This window comes from Nothobranchius furzeri, chromosome 3, assembly GCF_043380555.1.
Source record: "Nothobranchius furzeri strain GRZ-AD chromosome 3, NfurGRZ-RIMD1, whole genome shotgun sequence".
Lineage (NCBI taxonomy): Eukaryota > Metazoa > Chordata > Actinopteri > Cyprinodontiformes > Nothobranchiidae > Nothobranchius > Nothobranchius furzeri.
The window spans coordinates 6,692,663-6,702,840 of record NC_091743.1 but is presented as its reverse complement, the minus strand read 5'-3'; the positions used below and the strand labels follow the sequence as shown (position 1 = coordinate 6,702,840).

The window sequence follows — 10,178 nt, the reverse complement described above, 5'->3', positions numbered from 1 at the left end:
TACGTAGCTCTGCAACCAAAATACTGCATAGAATTATTTGACAGTTTCTTATAGATTTTTTTCCTCACTGAAACTGAAAAAAAACACCAATGTTTAAATTCCTTCTCAGAGTTCTTGCAAAACTCAAATTTTTAGTTTAATTAAGATTACAATTTTCCTTTTTAAACTGAGACTAAGAGTTAGGTAACGGAGGAATGCTTGGGATGGGAGCAACCCTGAAAAGGATAGGCGAAGGCGAATGGATGGATAGCTGGAGACTATGACTGCCTTAGGTAAACTGGAAAGTTGGAGGCACATACAAGTGATGCTCGGTTTTCCATAGTTACTATTAGGATAATCATAATGAATTAAAGGCTGTTACAGGGAAAATTGTTAATAATAAATTATGAAAAAATAGAGCCACATGTTAATAATAATTCTAATTTTGTATGAGCACAAACCTGTGAAAGACGATGTTTCTGTCTTGCAGTCAATACAAGAGCTATTGCTTGTCTGGTAAGAACATCGTGGCAGGAGTCATCCTTCAGAAAAGAGAAATAAATATAGGAGTGCAATAAACTGGTAAAATGTTTTATCAAAAGAAGTTGTTATTGTTCAGTAGTGATAGACTCACCATAGATTGGCATGATGCTACTCCATCTGCGAACCCGCTTGGACAAGCTGATGAAATGTTTGGAGTCGAGGTATCATTGTTGGTCTGGGATGGAACAAGGGGCCTTTGCGAGGTATGGGCACCATCATCGAAGCCAGAGTACAATGTCATATTAGTGTCAAAAGTGCCAAAATGTTCCGGGCACACACTGTCTGGATCATGCTGTATTGCGTTTTGCTCAATCACTGCATCTTCTCCTGAGTTCAATCTGGTGTCTACAGCCGCATCTATTGTTGGCTGGCTTGTTGGCTGGTTTTCGACCACTGGATCAGTCCTGTAGGCCCACATGTTACTCAGACCTCTGTGCACCGCTGATGAGGGTTTCCTCCTAGAACTGCAATTGAGATTAATTGATTAGTTAAAGATATTAATTACAAGCTACACTGATAATTTCTAAATAATTATATTCTGCATTTGATAATTTACTCTAAAATATGTATGTTTTCAGACTGAGTTTAATAAATTGTTACTAATTTAATGCTGATTGATATTTGGCAGCTTAACTGTCGTTTCAAAGCTTTAAAAATCACAAAAAATAATTAACAACCAGGAAACTAACTGAAACAATGAATATTATTAAACACAAACAACCAAGGAGACTCTGGACCATGCCCATCAGTTTGTTTAAAACAAAAGTTGAAAAAAAAATGCTGTTTTCTCTATTAGGAGAAATTAAACACTCAGTCTTTATAAATAGATAGCATTGCTGTGGATCATAAGGAATTAGCATTAACATATCTACTGTTAAGCTGTAAAAACAAGTAGGAATCTAATATGAATACTTTAAATGATTATTTACAAAGATATCAAAGTATATAGTCAGTCTCACCTTACAGATTTTTGTGTCATTGTCGATCCACTGCATCGTCCATTGCCAAGGTGGTCAGAGTGTGTTCGACGAATGTGATACCAAAATGAATTGTAAACACGATATTCTTTGGCACATCCATCTATGCCACAAACTACACGGAAATCTGGACTATGGCTATGTGCAGAATTAATATGACTCAGTAAGGATTTGAGGGTCAGACCCACAAAAACGAAGCAGATAACACAGCGCCAAATCATTTTGTTTCACTGATCTGTGAACCGTTTTTCCCATAATGCCAAGATGACCAGGATTATTCCATTAAGGGGTAGGAATGGCTAGCCTAATTCACTGCCTTATAACAGCTGCAGTAAGTGATAGTACCGACATGTCAGTATTTACTGAATATAATCTAACTAAATAGTCAAATATTTAAATATATAGAATTTTAAAGATATTAAAGAGCGAACTAAACCATTTCTGTACACAGCCCCATACTCCTTAGTTGGTACAGTCCAGCTTCGCGCCTCTAACTTCGCGCCTCAAAGTTGGATTGCAGGATTAGTAATATTTTGGGGTCCGGGATACGGGGTACGGTGTGAAGAAATTAAGGCACGCTATGGAGACACTGGACGAAATAACAATTGCCACCCTGAAAGGTATGTGACTGTTTTGTTTTTTATATGTTTGGTGTTCTGCTATGTTGCAAGTTAATCAGTAGCATGGCAGGCTATACTCGGTTGTTAGCTTAGTTTGTGCGGTTAGCTTGGTTGCACTAGCATATTTAAATATGCTAGTGCTATTACACTACCTACATGGGTATTTTTGAAAATTGAGATTTTCCGTTTTCGTTTAAAAAAATAATCCCATCCACAAGTAAACGCATGAAAGGAAACCGAATTCTGTACTTTTTAAGGGAAGATAAGGTTTCGGTACCCGTCTTTTTTTTCCCAAAACTTTTATTAGCAGCTAGCTATTTTTTTTCTCCAAAACTTTATTGAACAAGGTCGGTACCCGTCTTTCATAACGGAACTTGTCTAGACAGCTGCGCATGCGCAAGAGCGTTACGTTGTCACTTGCTGCGAGCCAGTAGTAAACAGCAGCATGGTAGAAACAACGCACGCTAAAGCTTGGGTCCACTTCACTAAATGTGATGGGTAACTGGGTCATGATGAAACCAGCGACAACGATCTAAGTGAGACATCCTCATCTTAATCTGCTCCGGTAGGTAAATAAAATGTTAAAGATAATGTTAGCTTGATATTTTAGCTTCCGTTCCGCTAATGGTGCGTTCGCTTTCTCCTCGGAACTCCGAATTTCCGACTAGAAGAACATGAACGCGCTCTAAAGTTTGGCTTCACTTTACTAAATGTGACGGGTGATTGGGTGAATATCAAACCAGCGACAACGATCTAAGTGTGAGGCATCATCGTTTTAATCTGCTCCAGCAGCTAAATAAACTTTTTAAGATAACGTTAGCTTGATATGTTAGCTTTCATTGCCACCATTGTTATCAGCTAATGGTGCGTTCGCCTTCTCCTCGGAAATTCTAACTTCCCAGTAAGAAAAATCAATTGAAAAAGGACGTCAAAAGGAATGAAGATGCACAGTATATTTAGTTCACAGTAAAGATGTTTGCTTCAGTTTAATTATTAGCTTATAAAACTACAAGAACGATGTTAAAATACAAACAGTTGAATGTCATTAATCGTGATATTTATCAAATATGGTTATATATTGAGAAAAATATATGTTTAATTATAAAAGAGAATAAAATTTAATGTCAGTTTTACAGAAATTGTGGGAGTTAAATTAGTAACAATTAGCACAGGAAGTTAAAAAAAGAGACATTTATTTGTATACACTTATATAATTGATGTATCACAAATATAATACTTTTTCCAGTCAATGGGAGGAAGGTAATTTAGAACCTGTGGAGCAGTCAGGAGGGAATATAATGGAATAGAGTATTGTTTTTAAATGGTAACTATTAAATTATGTTTCTTGTGTATCCTTTGTGTTACCCAAGCAAAGCTGTCAGCTGGCTTGCACATGAGGATAATGCAATGTAGTGATAATTGGAAACTCCTATTGCAGAAGCAAATGTTGGAGAAGACCTGCTCTCATCACTTACACGAGATGACATCAAAGATCTGTTTCCTGGTCCTGAACATTTCCTCAGGCGTCGGGCTCTATGGCTTGCAGTGCACAAATGTGAAGAAGTAAGTTCTGTCCTATCGCTGTGTGACAAAACTGTGAACACACCAGTTTGTTTTATGCAGTTTCAAGTAATTCCACCAATACTCACTTAACAGATAGACAGTAGAATCTTCTATAGTTTTGGTTTAAATCAAGTGGCCTACACATATTGTTCAACACTTTAATGATATTTAGTTGTACTTTCTTTCTTGTGTAGAGACCTAAAGTTCTTGTGCAATTTTATGTGAAATTAGCCCTATGTACACTGTATTTTAGAACAAGACTGCTGCTGAAAGAACGCTAACAACTACTGGAGATGGTGACTTCTCCAGAGAGGAACCCAGCACTTCTAAGTTTGTGACTATGTCCAATCCAGAGTACATAGTCTTCACAGACAGTGAACTTGATCAAGCTCGACGTTCCTACTTTGAAAAGAAGCGGCTGGGGACAGAGTGTGCTGAACCTTTGTCAAAGGAACTCTTTTGTCGACTCGTAAGAAACACCATGACAAACATGATTTCCATAGCAAGAGCAGCTGAGGACTCCAGATACCCCAGCAAACATGAGGTTGATGCCATGGCAAAGCAATTAATGGAGTACTACCCAATGCTTAAAGAAACGTGTGGTGAGTGGGTAAGTAGCATTTGCTCAACACTCTGTGTTAATCATGATTGATGTATCTTATCATCTTTTAATTTTTACCGTTTGTACCTGTTAGGAGCATGTTGCTAAAAAGCTGATTAAGAGACTCTCCAATGTCAAAAGTCCAAGGAAGGGCAAACAACCTGCGAAGAAGCCAAGAAAGGATGGGAATGAAAGTGCTGCAAAAACTGACAGCAGTGGGGAGTCCAGTGCATCAACTATTATTCTAGATAAATCACCAGTGAGATCGATGGGCACCCCAGTGCACCACCAGGATGGCAGTGATGAAGAATGTAAGTATAATATAATGCACCCTCTTATTACACCCTGAGTGTAAATTGTGGTTTGGATGTTACTTTTTTTTCTTAAAAATTCTGCTAACAATGGAACACAACTACTTCACTGTTTATCTTGGAATCTTTGCATTCCATTTAATAGTGACAACTTGACAGGATGAATGAACAATTTGAAGATAGGTGGTTAGTTAATTTGTTGATCTAATTTACAGATACATTTTGGTATTTTTGTTTTATTGTTTTGCACCAATAACAGATATATAAAGCCTTACTGTGGCAATAAATGGTTTACACACCTCTGCTCTGTGTGTTTAGCTGGTTCAGCTGACTTCTTTGACAGCCTAAAAACCCAGGCAAGACACTACAAGTCACTTCAAGAAATATACAAGACCAAAAAACCGAACAAAGCTGCTGTTACCCAACTGCTGAACCTGGAGTTTGAGTCTAGAAGACAGTTCATTAACTCTGATGCTATAAAGGAGCAGGACAGAGCAGTGAAGATACTAGAGGCATATCCTTGTTTCAGAGAACTGGATCATGTAAGCAGCACTTATTTCTTTTAGCCATCCTTTTATTCCTTTGGGGACATTTCGATATGATTTTCAAATTTCTTAAATACTGGCTCTCATATTTAAATTGTTATCACTTATTGTCAGGACCAGATACAGAGCTAGACAGATCTATCTCAGTTGGGTTTCAGTCTGTATTTTTCATTTTTCAGGTCCTTGATGAGCTGCGCAGAATTATTCAACCATCCAACATGAAATACATTTCTGAGATGAAGGATAGATGGGACATCTTCTACTCGAAGGTGCAGTTTTATGGTGTCATGAAGAAAGTTATGAAGCCGCCAAAAACTTTGGATGGAGGTAATGCTACAGTATTTTGTGTCTACATTTATGCTTTGCAGATTGCATTATTTGCAATGCTTAATGGTGTTGCGCTGTCTTTTTTTTTTTTTCAAACCAGTGGAACATGCAGCAGCTGTGTTCAGAGCCCTTCCCATGCTTTTCCCTTCCAGCACAGTACCACCTAAGAAGCTGGGCATCTGTAGTGAGGCTTTTTTCCATGTCCTAAAGGTAAGACTGCAATAGTCTATGTGTATATATTGAATTTTGCAGTTAGTCATGTTTTCATTTTATATATTTTACTGTGGAGTCGGTCAAATATTCTTTAAGTTCAGATCCCCATAACATGTTCAGTGTTTCCCCTAGGAATTTTTCCAGCGGTGGGGTGGTAGGGATTATGACACGTCTCTAAATACAGTAAAATTTTCCTGAGCAGAGACGAGACAACCCATAGAAGCACTGATGTGATCTCATTTCAGAGAAAAATAGAACAGGTTAGATGCACCTAATAAATAAAATTACTAACAAACTCAGGAATGTGTTTCTTTGCTTCACTGTTCTGGTGCTGAGAATATCACTAATGCGGGTCAAAGGACATGCACAGATGAATGCACCTCTTATTTATTATTGAGACTACATTTACTGCAGCTGGCAGAGGCAGAGATTGTTTCTATTGATACACGGAGTTTACAGAATCATTTTAAATGTTAATAGGGGAAGACTGCAGGAGGGAGCGGTAAAATACAGGGGGTCCCCAGCAAAAACAAAAAACTTTACAAGTTTGATGAAACCCGCTGATTTTCCATCAGGCAGTCACGGGGCAGCTCCAACGACCCAGTGGCTGTGCTGGGTCAATGTTATCGAGCTCAGTCCGGCTCGGCCGTGAACGAGCCGAGGCGACGTCGTGCTCTGCTTAAGAAGAAGCGTTATTTTCCCACTTCCGAAGAAGCGTCCAACGTGTTTTTACGCTTTCTCCGAGACGTGTCACATCGGTAAGTTGTTAGCGCCATGCGCTAACACGTCAATAGTGCAGCGTAGCCTGCTGGAGGTTTTAAGGGTTCAGATGAAAACACCCTACCTCTCACGCTGCTCACACATCGATCTTAAGTTGTCGCTGTTGCGCTCACGCCGTAATACAGTATTAGATGCGGTTAAAGTCAGACATGAAAAAATAAATACATTTTACATGAATAAGTGATACTTTGCCTGGTGAGGGGAGGAAAATCTGTCCTAATAAGCACTGGAGGAAACCCTGTCAAGATCGTCAACACTCGTTTATCTTAATGCTATTGAAACATGTAAACCACAAAGCATTATATCCACTGCTACCTTTCTAATTTTAAACTCAGTAACTTATGCTGTAACTTCACCTTGCCCTGCCTGCTCCTCCTTGCTGCCGCCGGCTGTCATCACAAGTGACAATATAGTAGTTCCTGCTGCTTCTTCGGGAAACAGCGCAAAAAAAAAAAACTTGGGATCTTGTAGGCGTGGCGGTGGGATTTCAGCCGTGGCAGGCCGCCACGGCTACTCCTATGTAAGGGAAACCCTGATGTTGATGTTAATAAAACCTACAAAAAATGTTGATCTATTTCAAACTGTAATGCAACTCAAAAATTGTGTTTCTTACGGTCTTGTTCTAATCCTCATTTTTTCTGTCATGTAGACTTCAGAAGACCCTGAAGGCTACCTGCGTCAGCGACCCCTGGCTTGTCCAGTTCTGCTTGTCTCTGAAGGCAACTGCATGATAGCTGTTGGAACCACACCGGTGAGCACTTTTGACCGGAAGGATCTTAATGAGGGACTGCTCTATCTGATGGCATATTACTATGCCCTCCACCTCACATATCCAAAGTGCATTTCCACACTGCTGTCTGTCTTGCAAACTGAAATACTCAAAGACTCCATCCATGACCGAGATTCAACCCCCTCTTACAGGAAGACTCTTGGTGAGTGGAAGTCATTCATTGAGTGAGTCTCTCAGATGACAGACTCTATCTGCCTTGTTTATCAGACTCCGTGTTAGTCAGTGAGGTTGTTTTTTTCTCTAGAAAAGTTGTTCAAATGTAAAACACTTGTTTGTTTGTGTGGTCGTTAAACTTGTTCTTCTAAAGGATTTGAAATAGTGATTGTTTTAAGCTTCAGCTAAATTTATTTTTGATACCAGCCAAGAGTGTGTTATACTGTTATTATTCATGTTAAGAGTATCTGGAATATGCACTTCTTGTATTGGCCGTGTTACACAGTACCCTGCTGAAATGTATAATTTTAGACATGATTCTCCTGGAACAGACCTCAGTGAGTTACTGACCCATTGCCAATAAAGTGCAAAAACTAAGAGTGCTTTGGATGTGTTAATTTAAGACAAATTCCCTTATTTTTAGTAGCTTTTTGAAGAGATGGTGTCTTATTCTCAGGAATTTTGGCTGATTATGGTTCTCAGAGTCGAAACATAATTCTTATAATTAGCTCAATCAAGAAAGAAACAATTAAGTTTTAAGAAAATTTGTCCTATAGTAAGGTGGGTTTTTTATGTGAAAAATCTAAATTAAGGTGTAGAATCTTAAAGTAAGCAAATAATTATTGAAAACAGCTTGTTCAAGAAAGCATAATCGTAATTTTAGGTACAGATTTTCTAAATATCAAAGTGTCTTTTACTTATAATAAGTCACATTTTCTTGAATTAAGCATACATTTTAGACAATTTTGTCTAGTTAAAAGGGATATGACAGTTAGGTTAATTTGCTAGTTTTAAGAATTCTAGTCAAGCAACTTTTGCTTACCCCATTGGCAGATTTTTTTTGCTCAAAACAAGAAAATGTTGCCAGATTTAAGAATATTTGGCTTGTTTTAAGTATAGCTGTTTTTGCAGTGTATAACTTGGCTTCTGAATGTCCTAGAGAGGACAGGTTTCTTTTAGTGTACTCCAATCAACAGCCCCTACAACCACAAAAAGGAATGGAGTCATTAGCACTTATGGTTTGTAAATGGCACCCAGAAATATGTTGCACGAAGCACAATTTCAGATCATTCTGGGTCCATTTCTGTGAAAACAAGGTCCAATCAGGCTGAAACGTTACAAGAAGGTAGAATCTATTGATTTGTAAGTGATCTGAACGTTTCATGATGATCGCACATTCCTATAGGGGGTCAAACCATGTCCCAAAGGTCACCGGGCCTGGTGTCACTTTAAAGAAGTAGTCCAGTTACACCTCTGTGGGCTTATAACTTGGCTTCTGAATATCCTAGAGAGGTCAGGTTTGTTTTAGAGTACTCCAATTAAAAGCCCCCATTAGCCCAAAAAGGAATGGAGTCATTAGCACTTATGGTTTGTAAATGGCACCCAGAATTATGTTGCACGAAGCACAATTTCACATCATTCTGGGTTCATTTGTAGGAAAACAAGGTCCAATCAGGCTGAAACGTTACAGGGAGGTAGAATCTATTGAGTTGTAATTGATCTGAACGTTTCATGATGATAGCACTTTCCTAAGGGGGTCAAACCATGTCCCAAAGGTCACCAGATCTGGTGTCAATTTAAAGAAGTAGTCCAGTTACACATATGTGGGCTTATAACTTGGCTTCTGAATGTCCTAGAGAGATCAGGTTTGTTTTAGTGTACTCCAATCAACAGCCCCTACAACCACAAAAAGGAATGGAGTCATTAGCACTTATGGTTTGTAAATGGCACCCAGAATTATGTTGCACGAAGCACAATTTCACATCATTCAGGGTTCATTTGTCTGAAAACAAGGTCTAATCAGGCTGAAACGTTACAGGAAGGTAGAATTTATTGAGTTGTAAGTGATCTGAACGTTTCATGATGATAGCACTTTCCTAAGGGGGTCAAACCATGTCCCAAAGGTCACCGGAACTGGTGTCAATTTAAAGAAGTGGTCCAGTTACACCTTTGTGGGCTTATAACTTGGCTTCTGAATGTCCTAGAGAGGTCAGGTTTGTTTTAGTGTACTCCAATCAACAGCCCCTACAAGTACAAAAAGGAATGGAGTCATTAGCACTTATGGTTTTTAAATGGAACCCAGAATTATGTTGCACGAAGCAGAATTTCACATCATTCTGGGTCCATTTGTGTGAAAACAAGGTCCAATCAGGCTGAAACGTTACAGGAAGGTAGAATCTATTGAGTTGTAAGAGATCTGAACGTTTCATGATGATAGCACTTTCCTAAGGGGGTCAAACCATGTCCCAGAGATCACCGGATCTGGTGTCAATTTAAAGAAGTAGTCCAGTTACACATTTGTGGGCATATAACTTGGCTTCTGAATGTCCTAGAGAGGTCAGGTTTGTTTTAGTGTACTCCAATCAACAGCCCCTACAACTACAAAAAAATGGAGTCATTAGCACTTATGGTTTGTAAATGGCACCCAGAATTATGTTGCACGAAGCACAATTTCACATCATTCTGGGTTCATTTGTGTGAAAACAAGGTCCAATCAGGCTGAAACGTTACAGGAAGGTAGAATCTATTGAGTTGTAAGTGATCTGAACGTTTCATGATGATAGCACTTTCCTAAGGGGGTCAAACCATGTCCCAAAGGTCACCGGGCCTGGTGTCACTTTAAAGAAGTAGTCCAGTTACACCTTTGTGAGCTTATAACTTGGCTTCTGAATGTCCTAGAGAGGTCAGGTTTGTTTTAGTGTACTCCAATCAACAGCCCCTACAACCACAAAAAGGAATGGAGTCATTAGCACTTATGGTTTGTAAATGGCACCCA

At 38.9% G+C, this 10,178-nt stretch overlaps 1 protein-coding gene across 2 annotated transcripts; it reads left to right on the top strand.

The window, feature by feature from the left end:
* Positions 1–3,534: 3,534 nt before the first annotated feature.
* Positions 3,535–7,879, top strand: LOC129162664 (uncharacterized). Of its 2 annotated transcripts, XM_070549823.1 has the most exons (7): positions 3,535–3,682; positions 3,936–4,292; positions 4,378–4,594; positions 4,913–5,136; positions 5,319–5,466; positions 5,567–5,676; positions 7,109–7,879. In XM_070549823.1, exons 2-7 carry the CDS (start codon positions 4,023–4,025, stop codon positions 7,415–7,417), a joined length of 1,278 nt encoding a protein of 425 aa, XP_070405924.1. In that variant the 5' UTR covers positions 3,535–3,682; positions 3,936–4,022; the 3' UTR covers positions 7,418–7,879. The 2 variants fall into 2 exon arrangements, with proteins under 2 accessions (XP_070405924.1, XP_070405925.1); XM_070549824.1 differs by having other exon boundaries at positions 3,535–4,292.
* Positions 7,880–10,178: the final 2,299 nt, after the last annotated feature.